The sequence below is a fragment of the Centruroides vittatus genome, unplaced genomic scaffold (genome assembly GCF_030686945.1).
Source record: "Centruroides vittatus isolate TY-2023 unplaced genomic scaffold, ASM3068694v2 contig_1207, whole genome shotgun sequence".
Taxonomy (NCBI): Eukaryota; Metazoa; Arthropoda; class Arachnida; order Scorpiones; family Buthidae; genus Centruroides; species Centruroides vittatus.
In genome coordinates this window covers 668-26,815 of record NW_027120771.1, presented here as the reverse complement: position 1 = coordinate 26,815, position 26,148 = coordinate 668, and the positions used below count along the sequence as shown (strand labels likewise).

The 26,148-nt window shown below is 34.0% G+C and overlaps 2 protein-coding genes across 2 annotated transcripts; one reads left to right on the top strand and one right to left on the bottom strand.

Moving 5' to 3' along the window:
* The first annotated feature begins 6,872 nt into the window (after nucleotides 1–6,872).
* Nucleotides 6,873–13,596, top strand: LOC136985165 (protein toll-like). Its single transcript, XM_067282376.1, has 2 exons — nucleotides 6,873–7,400; nucleotides 11,215–13,596. Exons 1-2 carry the CDS (start codon nucleotides 6,873–6,875, stop codon nucleotides 13,594–13,596), a joined length of 2,910 nt encoding a protein of 969 aa, XP_067138477.1.
* Nucleotides 13,597–21,100: 7,504 nt separating this feature from the next.
* Nucleotides 21,101–22,681, bottom strand: LOC136985156 (carboxypeptidase N subunit 2-like). The gene has a single exon (XM_067282368.1). The coding sequence runs from the start codon at nucleotides 22,679–22,681 to the stop codon at nucleotides 21,101–21,103; it is 1,581 nt and encodes a 526-aa protein (XP_067138469.1).
* Nucleotides 22,682–26,148: the final 3,467 nt, after the last annotated feature.

Here is a 26,148-nt window from a genome sequence, read left to right as displayed (position 1 = left end):
TTACTATAATAAGTGCATTTATGCTATAATAAGTTTATTTAGCTATAATAAGTCAACGTGAGACATGACGAATCGCACGAGACTAGTCGCCAACTATACCGCACAAATAAAAAATCGCACAAAAAAACCGCATAAATTAAAAATTCGCATTAAAAAAATCGCACAAATAAAAATCGCACATAAAAAGAGCGCATAAAATACAGTTTGAGTAAATATATCAAATGGGATAGCGACCAGCGGTGGTATAACCCGATAGGGGTGCAACGTGCCAATAGTTCATGTTGATAGAATCGTCGTAGAGGAGAGAAAACTGTACTTTAAAATAATCAATTATACATACGTACAGGCCTTTTTTAAAAATATTCCAAACCTTTACACATTTTTTTAAAACTTTGGAAATTCGTGATAAAAAATAGATTGAATTGTTAATTAGATGTTATACTTTGTAGTATTGCTGTAATGCACTGTTGCGAGGGAAAATAGCCGTATTTTTAGATGGCAATGTAAACAGAACTCGAAAGTACTGTATAGGTGTTAAGGAGTATATGAAGAACTTAAAGTATTGGAAAGCGGTTTTTTTTAAAGTGTTTCTTGTTTTTTCTGCTCGCGTTAGTTTTGTTAATATAAAATTTTTGTTTTATAGCACCGAAGAGGGATGAGAAAAAATAATACTGATCCGAAATGCATTTGTAAAAAGGCAATAAAGGAGTTTGAATTTGTTAAGCTGTGAGACAGTCTACCGTCAATTTTTCGGATTAAAGAGACTACTAATAGACCAACATATAATACAGCTACCATAGAAAATTTAATAAGAATTTGAAGAAATAAAAAAATGAAAGTAACCAACAGGTTAGTAACCTTTACTAAGAAGATAGAAACGTTGAAACACGAAAAATTTAATAATAAAAGAATATTAAAAAGGGAAGTATTTAAAACTTGAGACGCAATAAAGTAAGACGAAGCGAGAATGTACACAATGGGACATCAACAAAGTACGACCATAGTCGAGGGGATGGTGTCGAATAAACCATCTCGGCAGACTTTTCTCGCCACCCAATCTGGTTTCAATTTTTACCTAGAGACAGGTAAGAGACCAATATATTTCTGCCTCCTAAAATCATTACTCACAAACTCGTGACCTTTCACCACCCGACGTTAGAAAATAAAACTTCCCCTCCTCTTATCGGTTAACTTACATCTTCGTCCGAATGGAAGTTTTCTCATTTTAATCATATTATGAGGAAACGTGAAATATTTCTTGTGATTATCGATTATTTTTTCTTGAAACTCAATAGAAAATAAAAACAGATATGATTTCCTGTGTGAATGAAACTCCAACCATTTTAATATTTAAAGCATTTAATCAAGTTAATAAATATTCGAGTTAAACGAAACTCCAGCAAGTAATTTATCAATATTTAAGTAAGAAGAATCAATGTATTTTTCCAGGAAGAAGCTTAAATTAAATCAGGCAGATTGCATTCGAAAATGATTACCTTTAAACATTAATCTCTGGCATTGATATTAATAAGTACAATCACTTCGAAAAGTTTAGGATAATTTAAATCCATCACCCAACCCGCCAATCCTGAAATGACAAGAACTGGGTAAAATTAAATATGATTAAACTAAATAACGAGATATTTAGCCTGGTCTTTTTGCTTCGTCTTTATGTGAAAATATGAATTTCTAACTAAAGTGTTAAATAAGTTTAATTTCCTACTTAAGTGTTTGATTTCCAAAAAGTTTACGACGATATGGAATAAATTGATAAATATTGTTCAATTGCAGGTAATAACGCTTGTAATTACTGTAATTTTGTGGATTTTATCACAAGTAGCGTTGTGTTTCCAAGTTCATTCGACTGGAGTGGACTTGGAAAATTGTGATTATTTAACGGGACAGAAATGGTGATGTCTTCGAATACTCCCTCGTGATATCAATAGAAGATGATTCGCAAGATGGTGATGCAATCTTTCAACGAAATAGAATTTAAAGTCACGCATGCAAAAATGCCAAAGATTGGATCACATCTTAAAATATAAAATCTATGGATTTACCCGAAAACACCAGACTCGTCTCCATTTGAAAAGGAATGACGGAGAGAATGTAACCCAAGCGATAAAACAGATTTAAAACAAAAATGTACAAAAAATTGGGTCTGAAATTAAACTAGAACAATGAAAATAATTTATTGATAGTACTGTACGTTAAAAAAAAAGTTATATATTCTGACGTGGTCAAATACCAGGCTGCAATTTTTTAATATATTTCTAATCATTTTTAATTTAAAATATATGCTCTCCACCACAAATTAGTATTGGTTTGGTTTCGTACATCACTCTTTTCATTTAACAATAAACTCGTGCCGGTGATTTATTTAACTCCATTCGGGAGAGAAATTATTTGAATTGTGACTTCCGGTTTGTATTGGATCTTTCGGTGAAGTTTCCTCATTGAACTCTGTCTCCTCCAGTTGGTTTGCTGGATTAAGCACCACTCGAAATAGTTCTGATGTAGGCTTGGTGAATGCACACCTCCACTAAAACTAATCAGTATACGTAGTTTATTTACAAAGTATAGATTGACTATACGAGTTGGAAAACACAATAAATATAGGATACACAAAGCGTGGTGCCTCACGTACAGTACTTGTTTGGCATTCGGGAACGATTAAGTTGTGGAGAAGCCTCTCTCAGCCTGTAAAGTAACTATACTGCACTGTTTCTCCGGTCTCAATACACAATCGTTCCTGAGATATCTTGCAGAGGAGTATGCTGGCTCTCTCTAACCTCAGCGGGCTTTCCAAGTGTCTGAGACTTCCGTGTTACCAGTCTCCAGCCCTTTTCCCATTCTCTCTTGCTCGCCCTCCAATTTAAGAACTTTTGGACGGGAACTTCGGACCAATTACCGATCGCCCTTGCGAACAGCTTTCCTTCAATCAAATGAGGGTGAAGCTTACCTTCGCGACTGTCCATCTCCAATGTGGGTGGTCACCCACTGCCGGGTGTTTTCCATCGGACCACCCTTGAATCCAATCAGCCAGGTCGGCGTTTCCTTCGTTTTCTTACCGTTTACAAACCAACACTTTACACTATTTATGTAGTTAATCGAATCCAACTATTCCTACACGTTTCATATCTGCTATTGGCTTACATCTTCCTGACTGTTTTTTCGAGGTTAAGGAAGGACGACTGTGGGAATTTATTGGGCTGCAATTTGAAAAATTCGTAGACGTATAAATTCTACAATTCATAATAAAAAGAAATTTATGTAGCTTATCACAACACACCTCTCTTGTTGCCGAAATAGTTTTATTGAAAACTAACGTTTTCGGTCTACTCTATAGGATATCCTTAGGCTTTACGAGAGAATTGGAACATTAAAATAAAATATTATAAATTTTTGAAAATCCTTAAGTAAGAAAGTCGGACTCTTTAACACGTTTTTATAAATTAATATTTTAAAATGAAAATACAGATATAGATAAAAGAGCAGGCTTCATATTCCCTTATTTAATTTTTTTACATAGTTCTAATACAATGCCCTAATATAAACTATTTGAAAAATAATTTAAATTAGGACAAATCAAAAAGTACACACTAAATTTATGTTTTTCAATTGGTCACAATCAGTATCCGCGTGTCCACATGTTTGCGAGTAGTACTTATCTGATGGACCCTGAAATTATATATAAAGAGCACAAACTAAAAATTAATTTAGCAGCATGTCCTGTCGTAGTCGTTCACTGTTAATGATATGGCAAAACCATCCTTGGAAGCCTCTAATTTCTTCAACGCGGTCCAAAAAATACATTTATTTTTTTCAGCATCTACTTTTCGATGGGCGATACTTTTAAAACTTTGACTGAGTGACACCAAATGGGAGAGTAGGATAGAGACCTTAAAGCCTTTGAGATGTCATTCGGGAGATGTATACGACGCATTTACGAAAACAAAGAAATTGATAATTTAACAAGAGACGAGGCCTCGGGCTTATTGAATTGTATTAAACAATTTAAGTTTTTGTGTTCATTAGTTATTTGGCATAAATTACTAAATTTCATTAATCCAATAAGCAAATTGATGCAAACAAAAGATCTTGATCTGGCCTTCGCACTTGATCTTTTACAAAACTGAAAAATATTTTTTAAGAATCTTTGATCGGATTCGTCCTTCGATGAAACTATTATTGATGCAAAAGAAATCGCTACCGAAATTGATGCGGAGGCTAATTTTGGATCAAGAATAACACGACACCGCGTTAGAAGAAGGAAAAGGAACTTCTTATACGAAGCACGAGATGAACCCATCGAAGATCCAAAAGAAAAATATAACATAGATTTTTTTTATTTTACTATCGATCAAGCACGAAATGCATTAGATACTAGATTTGAAAAACTTAATAATCATAGTAAGTATTTTCAATTCTTATATAATATATGCGATTTAAATATCGTCTCCAAACAAATGCTACTAAAACATTGTAAGAATTTAGAATGCGTTTTAACTGATGGTGATTCTGTTGACGTAAATGGGGTAGAATTAGCGGAGGAAATTTCAGCAGGGGCGGCAATTTGTCTTTTTGTCCGGGGCGACGTAACCGCTAGAGCGGGCCCTGCCTAGTGTACGCGGTTTAAAGAATTTTTAAAATGTGTTACATTGGTCACTCGGTGTCTTAAACTTTTACGTAATATAACCTTTGTAAATATAAATCAAATACTATAATATAACATAATGAAAGAGTTAGAAGTACGAAATAATGTAATAATAATCTGACAGCAAAAAGAATTTTTCACAGAAATTCTGCCTTTATCTCCCGTTGTTTTTCCAACCGATTATTGCGTAAGCCTGGCGATATCGACGGCTTTTGAAGAGAAAAAGAAACCTTTCTGTTAGTATTTATCGATTTAACGACATATAAATGCTTATGACCCCGATATAAGGAATTGGATAAGTAGCCATGTCGGTGGCGCGGCCACGGACACCTTTCAGGTAATAGATTAACCCGTTTTTATTCGGTGAGAGTAACGCTTAGAGTAAGATTCCGTAACACGAGAAAAACATTAATTCATTGTTTATATCATTTCTCTTACGTCCGATTCTATCGATAATTTAATATCGATTGTATACGTTGGTTTTACGAATTGCTCAGGCGTAAAATATCATGGTCACGTGATTAAAAGCTTTTACGGTGAGGGGTTTTACGGCCCTTTTACGGCTAGTGTAGTCGCGGCCTTACTGGGAAGGACGCGATATCTTTTACCAAATTTGATTAACACAGAATTATAAAAACACAAAAAAGTGTGCGAGACAAGGTGCAGAAAACAGAGGATGCGGAAGAGCGGGGGTGTCTACCGAATGTCCACGAAAGGCAACAGCAGATTGCCTCTGGCGGTCCCTATTTGGGATATACGAAGAATTTTCCGTATATACGTGAATAAAATCCGGAAAACTCCTCGTTGGTGGGGTGCAATGGACTACGTGCGTATTACAAAGAGATTAAGTTTTAATAAATTTCAAAATTATTAAAATTCGGCCGATACTCGTTTAACTTTTAAAATTACGCTAGTCCAAAATCATCTCGGAAAAAAAGGGATTTTTAAGAGAAATCCCGTCTTGATGTCACATCCGTCTTTCCGACAGGTTATTGCGTCAGCGTTGCAATATCATTAAGCGTTAAAGAGAAAAGGAAACTTCCTGTCGGAGTTTATCGATTTAACGACAGAACTGCTTACCATCCCGTTATAAGGAGTTAAACGAACAAACATGTCGGTGGAGCGTCGACGGATCTGCCTCCAGGTAAGTGTTTAATGATTCGTCGTAACGTTGAGAAATTCCTCTTATACCCAGTGACGTTTGCGTTGTATAAAAGAAAAGACCTTTCGATAAGCGAGTAATGCCAAACACTAGAAGTAGACGAAAGCATTGTTTATCTTTAGTTCTTTGGATAAATTCGTATAAAACCACATTATTTGAGAAAAACCTTTCTATAATTCGAATTAAAATATTTATTAAGTACTAAAATATACACGGCGATTTCATCTTCCGACGTGAGATGTGGCAAGAGTCGACTTTCCTGTTTGCGTCATTTCGTCCTTGAACAATTGTATATTTATTTTTGGTTGAAAGAACGTTCGGATGACCGTCCGTAGGGAAACAGGTAAAGTTAACTTACATTCTTATAAAAAGGGGCGTCCCGGGCTCCTAGTTCTCTATAACCAACACCAATCCAACCGACCCAAAAATTTCCAGGACCCAATCCTGTGGATGAATTCCAGTACGTGCGTTAAAATGGCCCATTAGAATATGAAAATTCTAACTTTAAACGAGCGTAACAATCTCCATCCAAATATCTTCCCAAATAACAGGTCTTATATACGAATTATTACCTAAGTAATTTCAATCACCAAATAAAACCTATTGTGTGTTAAAACTCCATAAATTAACAATTTACTTAACATCCAACCTCCTATATAATGTTCTCTATTAATCTCGCCATAACCGGCTTCGTTAATAACCGTGAAACCCCTCGATAGCGGATTTACCTCAACACCAAGTTTCCAATAGAACGACCTGGAAAGAGAACATAAACTGCCAAAATATATAAGATTTATTCACGATTCTTTTACAGTTCGAGACATTATTGAAGCATCGAAACGATGTCACGATCCACCTTGCATTTCCATCCTCTTCGAGAAAGCATTACGAGGGAAAACTTTATCGTTTACCTTAACTGCATACCTTAAATATAAAATTAGCAAAGGAAATGTTTCCAAATATGGAATACACGAAATATTTCGGCAAGGAAAGAAACTTGCTCGATAATACATCTCTCGTAGTCATAGGAAATTATTGTCCGATGAATTGCGAATGTTCCGCGCAAGAAAATCACGTGACGGTCAATTGTTCCGGAAAAGGAATCGACAGAACTCCCGACGTTCTCGTCCGAATGCGACGATTGTCGATTTGAGTAATAATTATATAAAGCAGTTGTCAAATGTCGATTGTGTGACGTGGAGAAACGTCACCTATCTGCGTCTGAGTAATAATTCAATAATTAATATTTCGGATTATTTTCTTTTGCCAAACCTGAAATTCCTGTGGTTGGACGGAAACCGGTTAACCCAATTACCTTCCGGTTTAATGAACCTGGTCGACGTTTCTCCGGGATTTAAGATTTACTTATCCAGAAACAATTGGAATTGCCATTGTCATTCGCTTTTTACCAAGGACTGGTTGCTTAGAAACAGACAGAAGATTGCAGATTTCTCTTATGTTTATTGCGGAAGAAATTCGTCTTCTGTGTCTTTCACCGAAATTGTTTCTAATGATCAATGCGAACAAGTTCCAGAAGATAATTTGGCATCTTCGGTAAATGATTTTTATTGGAACGAAGATTGATTGGATGAAGTTAGTTCTGTTTCAGGATGGAAAATAGCAGTGGCTGTTCTTACTTCGCTCGTGTAAACAGGCGTGATTATTGTTGCTTCCTATTGTTGCTTGTGGAGTTAAACAGATGACCGGCACGACTTTATTGTTAAATGAAAAGAGTGATGTACGAAACCAAGCAACTGCTAATTTGAGGTACAGAGCATATATTTTAAATTGAAAAATTATTAGAAATATATTAAAAAATTGCCGCCGGTATTGTCACCAGGTCAAAATATAGGCTATAACTTGTTTTTTTAACGTACTCTCAATAAATGATTTTCCTTGTACTCGTTTAATTTCGGACTCAATTTTTGTACATTTTTATTTTTAAATCTATTTTATTACCTGGGTTAGATTCTCGTCGTCACTCTTTTCCAAACGGAGTCCAGTTCGGTGTTTCCGGGTCAATCCGAGGATTTTATATTTTAAGATGTAATCCATTCTTTGGCATTTTTGCACGCGTAACTTTAAACTGCATCTTGTTGAAAGATCGCATCGTCATCTCGCGAATGATCTTTCATTATGCAATAAGGAAATACCGGAAGATATCGCCACACACTCCCGTTAAAAATCACGATTTTCCAAGTCCAGTCCAGTCGAATGAACCTGGTAACACAACGCTACCCGTGATAAAAGTCCCATAATTGCACTAAATTTCAAGCGTTGTTACCTACAATTAGTCAATACGTATCAATTTATTTCATATTGTTCTAAACGTTTTGAAAATCAATCCCACATGGAAGGAAATTGTGACTATTTAACACTTTAGTTTGAAATTCATATTTTCACACGAAGATAAAGGATAAAGACCAGGCTAAATACCTCGTTGTTTACCTTTATCATAGTTATTTATTTTACCCAGTTCTTGCCACTTAAGGTTAACGGGTTGGGCGATGGATTTAAATTATCCTAAACTTTTCGAACTGATTGTACGTGTTAATGTCAATGCGAGAGATTAATGAAGTAATTAAACGCAAAAAACTAATTAATAAATACAAGCTGCAAACGACCGTAATTACTATAATCGTTTCCGCACGATTTAAAGTATTTGACTTTTATTTTTAAAGTTTATTTCTCCTGATTTCGCTTTATATAAATTGAAAATACTTCCTTTCTAAGTTCTTGTTTAAAGGTAATCATTTTCGGATGCAAACTGCCTGATTTAATTTAAGTTTCTTCCTGGAAAGATAAATTTATTCTTATTACTTAAAGCTTTAAATATTACAAGTGGTTAGAGTTTCGTCCACGCAGGAAATAATTTCTGTGCCTTTTAATTATTTTTTGCTGTCTTCTTTACGTACGAAGACAGGACATTTTTATTTTCTATTAAGTTTGAGAAAAAATAATCAATAATCGCGAGAAATATTTTATATTTTGCCATAATATGATTAAAATGAGGAAACTTCCAATCGGACAAATACGTAAGTTGGCCGATTAGGGTGGGAAGTTTTATTCCCTTTCGTCGAGATGGTCTAAGATCACGAGTATGTGGGTGGTGATTTTAGGAGACAGAAAAATGTTGGTCTCTTACCTGTCTGTAGGTGAGAATTGAGACCAGATTAGGTGGCGATAAAGATCTGCGGGGATGGTTCATTCGACACCGTCCTCTCGACTATTGTGAGGTCAGCCGGGAGTACGAAGTTGGGAAAGTACTTTCTACCACTTAATCGGCAGTTAGTTGTTAAATGTAACCTTCGGTCGTCTAAAGGTTGGCTTCCAAATTGGAATAACGAGTGTTTTGGAGGGACTTATATTATGGGATGACAGTTGCGGAGTCCGGTAATTGCGAGATTATCTTACTCCTAACGTCGGGATTCCTAACACCAGTTAGTCGATATAGCGGCCAAACACGCTTTTAATTTCCTCGCGTATGATCGAGTGGGTCGAGCGAACGTCGAACGGGAGTGCACCGAAAGGATGAGTCGTGCATATAACAATAAACGAATAAATTTATTAAATCGAATTAAACAATTGATACAAAAAGTTATACAACAGATCGATTAATTAATCGATTACAATAGGGTATATATGCAAATAACATAATTCAAACCAAATATACTACGCCTAAATCAATGGCTATTCTTTGTAACTTCTATGCGTAACTGGCGTATGGAGGTCAATTCTGTGTTACAACTATGTCTAAGTCGTGAGTGGAGAGAGTTACCAATATCTAACAAGACATACAACCTCAGAAGTATTCTTGTAGTCTTCGGGTATCGATGTCTTCTAAATATAGAGTTCTGAATGTCCGTAATTCGTTGTGGACTTGACTATTCACCTCGATATGGGAGCTGACTCGTAAGATACAATTCCTCGAATATATTCCAGATTCTATTGGATTCTTCTATCTACGGAGAGCCTTCTCCACGCCTTCGTTATACTGTCGCCTCGGGTGGTGCCTTCTTTGTGGCTCCTCTATATAGAGACAGAACACTAACTCCTGGCGAACTTTAGGCGATCTCAAGGTATTCTCAAGGCGTCTCCTCGATTTTGGCCGACTCGCGGAGAAGCCTGTTGATACCTACTCTTCCTCCGAGGTACTTGTGGCTAACTCCTCGATTTTGGCGCTAACTTCGCTAATATTCTTTGTCAATGTGCAATCAAACATATGGATTTCTCCCACGTGAAAAGAATGCACGGGGGCAATCTTGAGGAGTAAAATCGTCAGTTGAGTCGGTGATGAGAGGGGTGATAAGACCCCACAAAAGGAAGTTGATTTCCGTCGAACCGGAATTTCTCTTCCCTTCTCGGTCGAAGAAGTCTTCAAGTTGACTTTACTTTCCATTTGGTATGAACACCTTATAAACGTAATGCCTTACGTTTCTATATATCTCTCTTTACAAATTATAGAGAATATACACAAAAGATTTGGGAAGTGAAAGTTTGTTACATCTTCCCCTTCAAAGGAAGTTCCGTGTTGCGCTTCCGTTGAAAAAAAGCACAAAGTTTGTTGAAGTGTCAACAATAAAATATAAAATATTATTTCAATTATAAACATGAATTTTACAAACAATTCCCTAAAATACCGACCCCTAAATTCTGATTTTCACACTATCATCGGGCTTTGTTGCTATCCCATTTAATACATTCTCGCTTCGTCTTACTTTATTGCGTCTTAACTATTAAATGTTTCCTTTCTAAAGTTTCTTTTATTCTAAAATTTTGTGATCCCTTTTATTCCTTTTGATCGACGATGTCAAAGTCCGGTGTCGCCGAAACGACACTTACGTAACTTGTTTTCCTGACGGTTTAAATTATTAAATTTTACATTTCCTTTTTAAGTACTATTTCCTTTGTCTGGCAAATATAAAACGAATACAATTTATGTTTATTTCATATTCACTAATAAAATTTTTGTTATAATAATTTAACCTGAGTCGGACAGAAACGTTCTTTTGTGTCACGAAACACAGTTGATTAACGCCATTCGCACACGTCTTAAAGAAAGAAAATAAGTAATATAATAATTTACAATATCAACTTTTGTAAACGAACAACTCACTTGTAATAAATGGGCAAAACAAATTGTTTATTCGTAAAACATTCATTTAACGTTTATCCGATATTGTTCCTTTCACTGCAACAGAAATAAACGAGCAGATTAAAAACTGTATACGTCATATTTCTGTAGGAAGTGACGATTGAATGTAACTGACGTTATAATTTATCGTGTTGCCGACGTAGCGACAGTTGAGATATCGAATATTAGGTGTTCGGAATTGTGTTTTATTGTTGATTCTTTTCTAACGATCTTACTTCTGAGATTCGTCTGTCGATGTAATTACAAGACTCATTGGACGAGATGAGGTGGGTTATCTTTTTGCAATTCCTATTTTTAGTGGTAAATTCTTGTCAACAATTTTGGCAACATTGGAAAAATGTTTCTTGTCCGTCATCAGAAAACAGCTGCTACGAATCAAAGAACTTTTCCTCCGTTCAAATATCCAACCAGTCTTTATCCATCGAGTGCGGCGAGGAAACGATTGACTCTCGTTTGATGCGATGCTTGGACGTTAAAAATGTACAAAAGATAACATTTACTGATTGTTTTCTGACGGGGATTGACTTTGGAATATTCACTTTCGGGTATGAAATCGAACAAGTCCTAATATTCTACGAACCAAACCGGCATAACAGAAGCTTCGAGAGCGCCTCGTTTAATAACATGTCCTCTTTGCGATATGTCTATATATTCGACATGAAGACGTCGGAACTTCTAAATGTAACATTTCGCAATGTTCCATCGCTGACTTCATTGAGAATTGATCGATATAACTTCAGGTTATTTCCAAACAGACCTTTCCGAGAGTTAATTAATCTTTCAGAATTGTACCTCACGAGTGGTAAGTTAAAAGTTTTACCCGAAGATCTATTTTATAATCTTTACAGTTTAACAAAACTGGACTTAAGTCACAATAACATTGAATCGATTCATCCACTTGTCTTTAGAAATCTCACCCGATTGGAATATTTGGATTTAGCAATTAATCAAATAAAGGATTTACCCAGTGAAATGTTGAAAGGTCTTTTTAACTTAAGGACATTTTACATTAGTTTTAACCAACAATTATCAGAAATTCCGTCCGGATTCTTTAAGAAACTGCACAACTTGACTAAATTCGATGCAAGGGGTTGTTCCTTTTCTTCACTCGAAGAAGATGTATTTTCTGACTTAATTAATTTGAAAACCATCTTTTTAAATTACAACCAAATTGAACATCTCCCGCCGAATCTTCTCAGAAATAACAAACTGCTGACAAAGTTTTGGTGTTGCTGTAATAAAATATCGACACTTCCAACAGGAATTTTTGACGGACTTTCTGAACTGCGAGAGTTAGATTTCAGGGAAAACCGGTTAGAAAATCTTCCCAAAAATGTTTTTCAGAGTTTGTCGTCATTGGAGGAACTCAATTTATCAACAAATCGCCTGACATTTTTACACGAAAACATCTTTCTCCCGTTGACTAGATTAACGCTTCTCGATCTATCTTACAACAATTTAACTACAATTATTGGTAAGAGTCTTTTTAGCAGCAGCAAACATCTACGTACTCTCGATTTAAAGAATGCAGGTTTGACGCAATGGCCGGTGGTAAATTGGACAGAATACAATTTGACTGAAATCGATTTTTCAAAAAATCATTTTGAAACTGTGAAGTTGCCAATTTACACACCAAATCGTGTGAAAATTGATCTGTCTAAGTGTAAAATCAGAACAATTTACGTGGATGACAGCAAATACGGATTTCAAATGCCGACTTATGATTTAAGTAATAATGAAATTACTTGTGATCAGAAACTGCAGCAATTCGTTTCTGCTTTTAAATCAAATATAGAAGTAGCGAAAGAAATGTTTCCAAACATAGAAAACACGAAATGTTTCGGGGAAGAAAGAAATTTGCTGGATTATACATCTTTCGTAGTCATAGAAAATTATTGTCCGACTAATTGCGATTGTTTTGCAGAACATAATCACGTGATAGTCAATTGTTCCGGAAAGAGAATCGACAGAATTCCCGACGTTCTCGTTTCGAATGCGACGATTGTCGATTTGAGTAATAATTACATAAAGGAGTTGCCAAATGTCGATTGTGTTACGTGGAGAAACGTCGCCCATCTGCGTCTGAGTAATAATTCAATAAGTAATATTTCAGATTATTTTCTTTTGCCAAACCTGAAATTCCTGTGGTTGGACGGAAACCGGTTAACCGAATTGCCTTCCGGTTTAATGAATCTGGTCGACGTTTCTCCGGGATTTAAACTTTACTTATCCAGAAACAATTGGAATTGCCATTGCCGTTCGCTTTTTACTAAGGACTGGTTGCTTAGTAACAGACAGAAAATTGTCGATTTTCCTGACTTTTTCTGCTCGGGAAATTCGTTTTCTCTGTATTTTACGGAAATTGTTTCTAATGACCGATGCAGAGAAATTGCAGAAGATAATTTGGCGTCGTCCATAAATGTTTCGTGTACAAAATGCGTGTCTCCAGAGAAAGTTAGTTCTGTTTTTGTATGGAAAATCGCAGTGGCTGTTCTTACTTCGCTATTGTTTATAGTTGTAATTATTCTGGTTTGCTTTATTTTTTATCGCACAAGAGGAAATGTTCAGCGAGTGCCAAAGACTAATAAAGAGGAAGTGGTTCATTACAATGTTTTCACTTGACGAATTCTGTAATTACGACAATTCAAATATATCTATTTTCATTTATTTAATCAGTACTTGCTAATAAATCGTCATTATGAATTTGTATATGCTTTTGTGGCTAACTTTTATATACTTTTGTGGTTAATTCTAATTAAGTATTATAAAATGTGTAATAATTAAATAAAACTGTAATTCAATGACAAAGTCAATACTAAAATTCGACAATAAAGTAATACTTTATATACAGAAAATACAGAAATGAAAGTAACAATTTATAGTTCAGTAAAATAATTAGTAAAAAACGTAACACATCGTTGATATTTCGATAATAATTAATTTTTTCCTTTGGGGAATCTGCCGCAATTCGTTTTCAGATTTGCTGCTTTCAATTTGTTATTATTTTTCGCTTTGTAATTCAACTTTCGAGCTGTTTATGCTATTTTATACTTTAAACAAATGAAGGATTGAAAAGTGCATTTACGTTACATTACATTGTAAATATATATAACAGTGCAAGATACTTTTATAAGTAATTTTGATGGATTTTCTACAGGAAATTATATCGAAATATTTTATTACTCTGTGTTTATTATACGATGTATAGAGGTTCTGTTTTTGATGACAAATGGTTTACGTACATTGCGACTTCACTTCTGTTTTCCCATACAATTAGTGTTTAGTTACTTTCGTGTTGAGATTTTCGTTTAGATAAAATATCTTAATCACAGAGAATTGGGGACAATAGAAGAATGAAAATGAAAAAGAAAATAGATGCTACTAGTACAAAACAAATAGACTCCGTAGATAGATATTTGGCAAAAATGGTATTTTTATAGAGGTAAACTAGGAAGAAATTAATAGACTCGATAGATGTGAATTTAGAAATTCAAGAGGAACATATTGATGTGGATAATTGTCAAGCGGTACCCAATAGAGCTAACAATCCGAATATAAAAAATAACGACAAAAAAGCTCGATCTTAATATACAAAGATATTTTAATTTCTCGCAAAAATTAATAAGAGCCAGAATGCAGGGGTCACGGAACAACGTCTAACAACAAAGTGACAAATTGACAGTTGGGCTCTTCGTAGTAGACGAAAAATGACAGAAAATCCAACAACTTGGCCTAAAAGCATTAAACAACACATAGAGACTTTCTAGTGTAGATTTATCCGCCCACAATTATTTCAGATTTCCTTTGAACAGCAGGGACAAAACGTTTGTCAGAAGTTCATTGAAATAAAGGCTTTCAAATAAACTGTTATACGTTAGTGGACATTGTACTCAGTCGCAATATAAAAAATAGTTTGTTTCTATGGAAGACACGTTGGAAATGACGTCACGAGCACTACGATTACAAGGAGATTCCTTCCGTCGCTATGATAAAAATTAAGAAAATTGTTTAAAAACACTTCTTACCATACGCACGCCATTTGCAGCAGTTGACGTTAAAAATGTTATTGTTCTTCTCTGGAAGAGGCGAAAAAGTTCTCGAAAACACAGGTCACTGAGAAACGAATGTAATATTTTCCTTGTCTGAATTTTATTTGGGCCTGGAGATTCAAATCGCAGGCCTATAACATAGTTTCTATCGTCCGTTTTTCGTTAATTTCGAGAAGGAGTTTGCTAGATGATTTATATTAAAATATAATTGAGGTTCGTCGCTATGACCAGATCACGATAAGTAATTTACATTTTTTACGGTCAAGAGTCACAGTAGTGAGTCCTTTTTAAGTAAAGAAGTCACCGACCGATTATACATACAGGAGTCAGAATTGCCATGTTCTGAAGACGATTTTTCCGCTTCCCGGAATTGTTGGAAAGTGTGCACAATGTCAAAGTTTTTTGTAAAGCCGTTGGCTAAATATTAGTAATAATAAAAATCGTCTAAAAAATTAACACTGCAAACCCAGGTAGAGAAAAAACTACTGTGTGTAGAAAGCTCAAATTTTAAACTTAAGCCTTGTGTATTATTGGTGAGATACAAGCCATACTTCCGGTTGGATAGGTTAAAGTTCACAGGATTTCCCATAGAGTCAGTTCAGTTTTACGACTTAATTTTATGCTTATAAAGATGAAATTGCGTGGATACAAATAAATTTTATTTAAAACGTCACTCAGATTTATAAATGCTCTTATTTTTGCGAATTAGTACTACTTATAGCGATTTTTCTAAACGACGTATAGTCTTGTGTCTTGACGAAAGAGTACAATTATTAAACAGAAACAATTGATATCTATTTGAAATGTAAAAAAAATGCGCCAAGTAACAACTTGTGTCAATTTACACGGCTACAGACTTACAATGACATTTTCTACTTGGCCACATCAATCACATTCATAGTTCCATTAGATTTGGAAATACCACCATTACCGCAAAATATTACAATTGATTGTACTGTCTCCATACAGGAAATCATTTCTGTGCCTTTCAAAGTATCTTTTTTCGGTCTTCTTTACATACGGAAGTAAGACATTTTCATTTTCCCTTAAGTTTAACAGAACAATAACCGATTACCTGCAAGTTAAACTTCCGTCTATTGTCAAAATGAATTTTAAATTTTAACGAATCAAATCTATAGAGGAAAACGACCGATTAACTCCTTTTAACATGGCAAAAGACTTTAATTCGTGACACTTTTTCATTTATCTTTAATATAATATTGCTCTTCCCTGGAACGGGAAGAAACCAGGAAATTACAAACACTATACGTAATACTTATCGTGGAAATGACGTCATAAATTGTCGTGTTCGCGAACACTGGCATAGACCTATTCAAAGTAACATTTTTGTAAATTACGATTTCACTGTTCGTCGACTGTTCCCTTTTTATTAATTTTCGTGTAGTTCGAATTCAATCGAATGTTAAAACAAAATGGAAATTAATAAATACATTAAATTCTTATTTCCCGATATGGTTTATATACACGTTTTAAGAAAGCTGCACACTTCGGGCGATGATAAGCGAGAGGAAAGCGCCTCATCTTCCTCTTCTACTTCCGTTCCAGTCATTCGGGTGCTTTCCGATAGATGTTGAACGAAGCAGAAGCCGAAAGTCGCCTACACCCGACAAGAAACGGGCGGTTGTCAAATCTTCGAACGAAAGCACCTCGTCTCCTGTCGCGTATTTGTAACGACGATACCCGAAAGTTGTGAAATTAACGGAGGACAAGCGGTCGCGCGAGGTAAGACTCGACGAAAGAGATCCTGAAAAAATCCGTCGAATGTAAGAATCCTTGGTGGAAAAGGCTTTTCTTCTTTTGTAGAAAATAAACATTTTATCCGCCGAAGTCGACTTTGCCAGGCGGAAATGACTTATCACTCGACTACGACCTAATTTACAGCTTTTATTTCAATGAACTTCTGACAAACGTTTTTTATGGATAACATCTCTTTTTTCTTTACATTTCCACTCCTATATTTCCCTCGAGTCTCTGTGATTGAGATCTTTTATAATAACGAAAAAGTTAATATGAAAGTAACTAAACACTAATTGTATGGGAAAACAAAAGTGAAGTCGCGATGTAACTAAACCATTTGCCATCAAAAACTAACAAAACTTCCAAACGTTCTATAATAAACACCGGATAATCAATTATTTCGATGTTATTTCCTGTAGACAATCCACTAAAATTACTTATAAAAGTACCTTGCACTGTTATATATATTTACACCGTAATATAAAGTGAACGCAGTTTTTCATTTTTCGTTTGTTCAAAGTATAAAATAATATAAACAGCTAATAAGTAAACTGAATTACAGAGAAATAGATAATATCAATAGCAAATCTCGAAACGAATTGCCGGAAATTCTGCATAGAAAAATGTTAATTGTTATCGAAATATTAACGATGTGTTACAGAGAATGCGAATCTTATAATATAATCGAGATGGGTTGATGATAATAATAATAATCGCTAAGCCAAAACGGTTAGGAGTTGAAAGTTGAAACCTGCTACACAGGGTACGTCACGAGAATGTACACTAAGAAAGGATTTTTCGAAATTCTCTTCGCGGGGAGAGAAACAGTTTTAATGCTTATCCTAAAGAACTCGGCTTCTACTGTACTATTTTAGATGCAATTTTTTTTATTTTTAACCGCGTTTTAGTAGAGTATCACATTTAGACGAGATTCAAATCGCAGGCCTATAAACATAGTTTTTATCGTCCGTCCTTCGTTAATTTCAAGAACGGAGTTTGCTAGATAATTTATATTAAAATATAATTGAGGTTCTTCGCAATGAACAGATCACGATAAGTAATTTCCATTTTTTACGGTCAAGAGTCAAAGTAGTGAGTCCTTTTTAAGTAAAGAAGTCACCGACCGATTATATTAATACATACAGAAGTCAGAATTGCCATGTTTTGAAGACGATTTCTCCGCTTCCCGAACGTGTAAACTAATTTCAAATTTCTCGTTCGCAAGTGTAATTGTTTTCTTGGAAAGCGTGCAAAATGTCAAGGTTTTCTGTAAAGCGGTTGCCGAAATGTGAGTAATTATAAAAATCGTCTAAAAAATTGGCACTGCAGACCCTGGTTAAGAAAAAACTACTGTGTGTAGAAAGCTCAAATTTTAAACTTAAGCCTTCTGTATAATTGGTGAGATACAAGCAATACTTCCGGTTGGATAGGTCAAAGTTCACAGGATTTCCCATATAGACAATTCAGTTTTACGACTTAATTTTATGCTTATAAAGATAAAATTGCGTGGAAACAAATGAATTTTATTTAAAATGTCACTCAGAATCATAAAAGCTCATATTTATGCGAATTAGTACTACTTATAGCGATTTTTCTAAACGACGAATAGTCTTGTGTCTTGACGTAATAGCACAATTATTAAACAGAAACAATTGATATCTATCTGAAATGAAAAAAATAAAAAATGCGCCAAGTCACAACTTGTGTCAATTTACACGGCTACAGACTTACAATGACATTTTCTACTTGGCCACATCAATCACATTCATAGTTCCATTAGTTTGGAGATACCACCATTACCACAATATAATACACTTGACTGTACTGTCTCCATACAGTAAATCATTTCTGTGCCTTTCAAAGTATCTTTTTTCGGTTTTCTTTAGATATGAAAGTAAGACATTTTCATTTTCTTTTAAGATTAACAAACCAATAACCGATTACCTGCAAGTTAAACTTCTGTCTATTGTCAAAATGAATTTTAAATTTGCACGAATCAAATCTATAGCGAAAACGACCGGTTAACTCTTTTTATCATGGCAAAAAACTTTGATTCGTAACACTTTTTCATTTTTACTTAATTTAATATTGCTCTTAGCTGCAACGGGAAAAAACCAGGAAATTACAAACTCTATACGTAATACTTATCTTGGAAATGACGTCATAATTTGTCGTGTTGTCGAACACTGGCATACATCTATTCAGAGTAACATTTTGTAAATTACTGTTCGTCGACTGTTCCCTTTTTATTAATTTTCGTTTAGTTCGAATTCAATCGAATGTTAAAACAAAATGGAAATTAATAAATACATTAAATTCTTATTCCCCGATATGGTTTATATACACGTTTTAAGAAAGCTGCACACTTCGGGTGATGATAAGCAAGAAAAAAGCGCCTCATCTTCCTCTTCTACTTCCGTTCCAGTAATTCGGGTGCTTCCGAAAGATGTTGAACGAAGCAGAAGGCGGAAGTCGCCTATACCCGACAAGAAACGGGCGGTTGTCAAATCTTCGAACGAAAGCACCTCGTCTCCTGTCGCGTATTTGTAACGACGACACCCGGAAGTTGCGAAATGGACGGAGGACGGGCGGTCGCGCGAGGTAGGACTCGACAAAAGGGATCCTGAAAAAATCCGTCGAATGTAAGAATCGTTGGTGGAAAAGGCTTTTCTTCTTTTGTAGAAAATAAACATTTTATCCGCCGAAGTCGACTTTGCCAGGCGGAAATGACTTATCACCCGACTACGACCTAATTTACAGCTTTTATTTCAATGAACTTCTGACTAACGTTTTTTTACCAATAACATCTCTTTTTTCTTTTCATTTCCACTTTTATATTTTCCTCGAGTCTCTGTGATTAAGATCTTTTATATAAACAAAAACGTTAATATGAAAGTAACTAAACACTAATTGTATGGGGGAACAAAAGTGAAGTCGCGATGTAACTAAACCATTTGCCATCAAAAACTAACAAAACCTTCAAACATTGTATAATAAACACCGGATAATCAAATATTTCGATGTAATTTCCTGTAGAAAGTCCACTAAAATTACTTATGAAAGTATCTTGCACTCTTATATATATTTACTCCGTAATATAAAGTGAATGCAGTTTTCCATTTCTCGTTTGTTCAAAGTATAAAATAATATAAACAGCTAATAAGTAAACTGAATTACAGAGAAATAGATAATGTCAATAGCAAATTGAAAGCAGCAAATCTCGAAACAAATTGCCGGAAATTCTGCATAGAAAAATGTTAATTGTTATCGAAATATCAACGATGTGTTACAGAGAATACGAATCTTATAATATAATCGAGATGGGTTGATGATAATAATAATAATCGCCGAGCCCAAACGGTTAGGAGTTGAAAGTTGAAATTTGGTACACAGGGTACGTCACGAGAATGTACACTAAGAAGGGATTTTTCGAAATTCTCCCCGCGGGGGAGAGAAACGAATTTAAGGCTTATCCTAAAGAACTCGGCTTCTACTGTACTATTTTAGATGCAATTTTTTATTTTTAACTGCGTTTTAGTAGGGTATCACATTTACACGATATCACGTGGGGTATGAAAGAAGTGTATTTCTTAACAATGAAAATGTTAAGATGGAAGTGTTCAGAGGAAGCGACGTGCAATATTTAGAGCTGGGGATGCGGTTTTTTGCGTTTTTGCGGGAAATCGAACGTATTTCTAGACCCGTACAAAAATTCTCTAATTAGGCTGGAAACAGGGGACCTAATTCTTGCATTCTGTGAAAACGGGTAAGATTGGCGATAATGTAATAATCTTAATCTCCGCGATCGTTACTTTTTTCCGGTTATCTGCTAGTTTTAATAATAATTTTTCTGAATTATAAATTGTTACTTTCATTTCTCTACTTTGTGTATATAAACTATTGTTTTATTGTTAAATTTCAGTATTGACTTTGTGATTGATTTTCAGCTTTATTATCTAATCATTACACATTTTATTATATAATACTTACACCAAATTCATCACAAAATCATATACAAGTAACATTTGTTACAGCATATTTGAAATAAACAAAATCCATTTCTATAAACAAATATAAAATAATCACAATTTATTGGCAAGTACTGATTAAATTGATGAACGTAGATACATTTTAATTGTCGTAATTGTAGAATTCGTCCAGCGTAAACATTGTAACAAATCACTTCGTCTTCTTTCTCGACATTATTCTTCTCTGCGACAACAAACAACGCAAACAACAACAATCACGCCTATTAACATTAACGAAGTAAGAAAAGCCACCGCGATCTTCCATTTTGAAACAGAACTAACTTCATCCAATCAATATTCGTTCGAAGAAGAAGCATTTACCGAAGATGACAAATTTATTTCTGGAATTTCTGTGCATCCGTCGTTAGAAGCAATTTCGGTGAAAGACAAAGACGACGAATTTCTCGCGCAGAAAACATCGGAAAAATCTGCAATCTTCTGCCTGTTTCTAAGCAACCAGTCCTTAGTAAATTGCGAGTGACAATGGCAATTCCAATTGTTTCTGGATAAGTAAACTTTAAATTCTGAAGAAACGTCGACCAGGTTCATTAATCCGGATGAAAATTGGGTTAACCGGTTTTCCTTCAACCACAGGTATTTCAGGTTTGGCAAAAGAATATAATCCGAAATATAAATTAAAGAATTATTACTCAGACGCAGATGGGTGACGTATCTCCACGTCACACAATCGATATCAGATAACTCCTTTATGTAATTATTACTCAAATCGACAATCGTGGCATTCGGGACGAGAACTTCGGGAATTCTGTCGATTCCCTTTCCGGAACAATTGACCATCACGTGATTTTGTTCTGCAAAACAATCGCAATTCATCGGACAATAATTTCCTATGACTACGAGAGATGTATTATCGAGCAAATTTCGTTCTTCTCCGAAACATTTCGTGTTCTCTATGTCTGGAAACATTTTTTTCGCTATTTCTATATTTGATTTTAAAGCAGAAACGAATTGCTGCAGTTCGTAGTTACAAGTGATTTCATTATACCTTAAATAATAAGTCGGCATTTGAAATCCATATTTTTTGTCAGATAGATCCAGATCCGTTAAATTAATCAATGGGAGGAATACGTTTTCGTGTAATAATGTCAGGCTATTCGATGATAAAATGAAAGTTTTCAATGACGACAAATTCTGACGAACATCTTCGGGAAGATTTTCTAACCGGTTTCCCCGCAACGTTAACCATCGCAGTTCAGAAAGTCCATGAAAAATTCCTGTCGGAAGTGTCGATATTCTATTAAACGAACAGGAAAACTTTGTCAGCAGTTTATTATTTCTTAGAAGATTTGGAGGGAGATGTTTAATTTTGTTGGAATTTAAATCGACGTAGTTCAAATTAATTAAGTCAGAAAATACATCGTCTTCGAGTGAATAAATAGAACAATCCCATGCAGAAAATTCAGTCAAGTTGTGCAGTTTCTTAAAGAATCCGGATGGGATTTCTGATAATTGTCGGTTCTTAATAATAGAAAATGTCCTTAAATTAAAAAGACCTTTCAACGTGTCACCTGGTAAATCCTTTATTTGATTAGATCCTAAATGCAAATATTCGAGTTTGGTGAGATTTCTGAAGACAAGTGGATGAATCGATTCGATGTAATTGTTATCTAAGGCCAGCTTGGTCAAATTATGAAGATTATAAAATAGATCTTCGGGTAAAACTTTTAACTTACCATTCGTGAGGTACAATTCGAAAAGATTAATTAACTCTCGGAAAGGTTTGTTCGGAAATAAACTGAAGTTATACCGTTCAATTGTCAATGAAGTCAGCGACGGAACATTGCGAAAAGTTAAATTTAGAAGTTCCGACGTCTTCACTCCTCGTATTTCGACAGATCGCAGACTGGTCATGTTATTAAACGAGGCGCTTTCGAAGTTTCTTTCATACAGGATTGATACATACCAGATGTTGACGTGCTCGATTGCATGTCCAAACGTGAATATTCCAACGTCAATCTCCGACAGAAAACAATCTCTAAATGATATCTTTTGTACATTTCTAACGTTTAAACATCGCATCAAACGAGAGTCAATCGTTTTGTCGCCACAATTCAGCCGTAAGGATTGATCGAATATATCAACAGAGGAAAAGTTCTTTGATTCGTAGCAGCTGTCTGCCGTTGAAGTACAAGAAACATTTCCCCAATGTTGCCAAAACTTTTGACACGAATTCACCACTAGAAATAGTAATTGCAAAACGATAACAAACCTCATCTCTCCCGACCAGACTTAATTCACTTGTCACGGAGAACAGCAAAAACAGTCGACAAAAAATACACAACTGGCAATCCGTGTACTTACGTGTTTGATACTGTTACTATTTCTTTCTGACCGACTCAAAACGCGTTAAATTATGACCTCAGTGACATCGATTTCCTACAGATATATGACGTATAAAGTTTTTAATTTCCTGGCTTATTTCCGTTGCATTGGAAGGGACAATATCGGACGTTAAATTAATATTTTACGAATAAAAAAAAAATTGGTTTGCACTTTTATTATACATTTGTTCGTTTAAAGCAATTGATATTACAAAATAAAATATTTTTCTTCTTTTTCTAAGACGTATTTGTATTGTGTTAATCAATCGTATTTTGTGACACAAAAGAATGTTTCTGTCCGACTCCAGTTAAATTATTATAATAAAAATTTCATCACTGAATTTGAAATAAATATAAACTGTATTTTTTTCTATTTGTTCGGATTATTTTCATTTTTTCTCAAACTTAAACGGGTATTTTAGTTTTCTTTTTTGATAAGGAAAATGGCAAAAAATAATTAAGAGACATTGTAATGATTTTCTGTACGAATCAAACTTTAACAATTTGTAATATTTAAAGCATTTAATCGAGTACAAGTACAAGGTAAATGCGAAACTGTGGCAAATAATATATATTGCAGAAATAAAGAAATTAATCTACGAGTAAGAAACTTAAATAAATTGACGCAGTTTGCATCTAAAATTAATTAACTTTACCAACGAAAGGATAAAGGAAAGATGTGGAAGTTTGATAACGGAAAATCCGGAAATATAAACTTAAAAACTGAACCTTAAGTAGTTTGAAAGCAATTGTGGTAAATGTGGTCATTTACAGATTTAAATTTTCCCTTATTAATTACTTTTTCTGTCGTTTGCATTTAAGTAAATAAATAAATAATTTGTCATTTGTCTACAACGACTTTTATTACTAAAACATATTAGACTGATGATTCGATTCTGGAATTTAAAAAAAACTTATCAGAAAAAACAGTCTTTATTTTTCACCCGAACACAAGTTACACGGTATTAAATCAATATGCCTCGATGTAATTAATTTATTATAATATTATTTCCGTCTACTAGTACGTATTTTCTATTATCAGGACTTATTAGACTGGCGTTAAGGATACAGCAACACAGTTTCACTTTCATTGGCTACATTACAATAAAATGAATAAATCAATTTGACTCTGTTTATATTTTATAATCAGTGTAATACTTTTCATTATTGTCTTTAGTATTAAAGCTGTTAGAATTTTTGGCCTTTACGATACATTGAACTTAAACACGGTTACATTTTTAATCAGTTATAGGTTAAAGTAACTGAAACTCTGCACCAATTTAATAAAGGAAATCAATTCTTATATTTTAATCAGTGTTTCAAAATTTTAGTCAATAACCTTAAGTTTTATATAAAACATTTCGCTAATATTTTGAAAAAACTCCTAGTTCAGTAACTCAAACAAGAAGTTTTTCCCTAACTCTTTTAATAACTGAAAAACATGAAATAGTACGTTCGACGTTCTCTCTGTATATATTAAGAGTATTCGAAATGACCGTTTGTACCCTTCTAACAACCTAAAAGAATTTAAATATCAATAGCATCTTCAATGATACTCCTGAAAATGTGCAATGTAACAAAAGTCAAATTAAATATAAACAATAAACATTTTCTTTATCTAAAAATTTTTCCTAAGGAAATGTTTACAGTTCATTTGTTAATCTGAGATGTTGCTGCACTCTGTGAAAATTCATTTCTCATTATCTGTCAATAAATATCTTAAAGTTATATAATGACAAATAATCAGAAATTAATTGTGACAGAGTTTTTTTTTTCAGCAGATTTTGCTTAAGCCGTAGCTTTTCTAATCTGTTTGGTTTAATTCTAATTAAACACACTTACCTTTCAGTAAAAGTTATATTTTTGAATTTTCAAAAATTCTGTGTTTTCAATAAATAACTGCCTATCTTTAATGCACTAAATTCTTACGGTGTTAATTCCACCATCAAATTGTACATATCGAGTCGAGGTACTTTAACACGAAATATGAAAGATGAAGGCAGCTACGATAATTTTGTGAACTACTTCTGGTTTAAATACAAAATCGAAAGCTAACTGTAGAAATGCACATTTTACGTATCTTTTTCCCGCGGTAATCTACAAACCTTTTTGTAATTTGTCAGTCGTATTTTTAAACTAATAAAATCTATAAAACTTGAAGCGAGTGTTTCAATATGTATATATAACAACAAAGTTTAATTCCGATTTTCAAGATCGTTTCTCAAATACAACAATCACACTAACTGTAGTTGTCTATGTGTTCTTATGTTCTTTTTTTACATCATCATTTATATAATTCTTTTAATACCAAAACATGATGTAGTTAAATCAGGGTCTGTTTTCAGTTGATTTACACAGCACGGATATCCAAGTGACAGGCGAATAATAGCATGGTTTTACTATAAAAATTCCAATCTGATTATACAGTATTTAATCATTCGACCAGAAAGTTATAATTTTGTATATTAATATTTTTGCGCAGTTATAAATATTTCTTTTTAATAATACGCTTGAAAAATTAATTTTATATTTATTTCATTATACGTAAATAATAAAATATTTTTAGTAAACTATAAAATGTTACAATCATTGTCGAGTACTTCAACACACGTAAGTGACATTACATTCGTTTACAATACACCTTTTGATTGGAGAACAATTAAAAAATAAAAAGTAAATAAAACACAAAATATTAGTCGTTCCTCTAAATTTCAGTTGTCAAACACATTCATAAATCATTATATAAAAATCTCATCTTCGATACAAAACATAAAAATTTTACTGTTGAAATACAATGGTCATTTGATTACATTCAAATAAAAAAAAATTTACATTTACTCTTTCGGCAGAAAGCTGAGACATCAAAGTTAAACCTCTTCGTTCGTAAGCGATATTTAATGCGCATACGACTGAATAGGGAAACATGGCACAAAACTGAAAGTTAGTTTACTAGATTTCTTTCAATTTATACTTTTGATCCACACTTCGTGCAGTAAG

What these genes read in the sequence shown, in the direction of transcription:
- LOC136985165 (XM_067282376.1), top strand. Translation starts at nt 6,873, where the DNA reads ATGTTCCGCGCAAGAAAATCACGTGACGGTCAATTGTTCCGGAAAAGG. An exon ending in ATTTTTATTGGAACGAAGAT is followed by an intron (nt 7,401 to 11,214) that starts TGATTGGATGAA and finishes CTGTCGATGTAA; the next exon opens with TTACAAGACTCATTGGACGA.
- LOC136985156 (XM_067282368.1), bottom strand. Translation starts at nt 22,681, where the DNA reads ATGACCAGTCTGCGATCTGTCGAAATACGAGGAGTGAAGACGTCGGAA.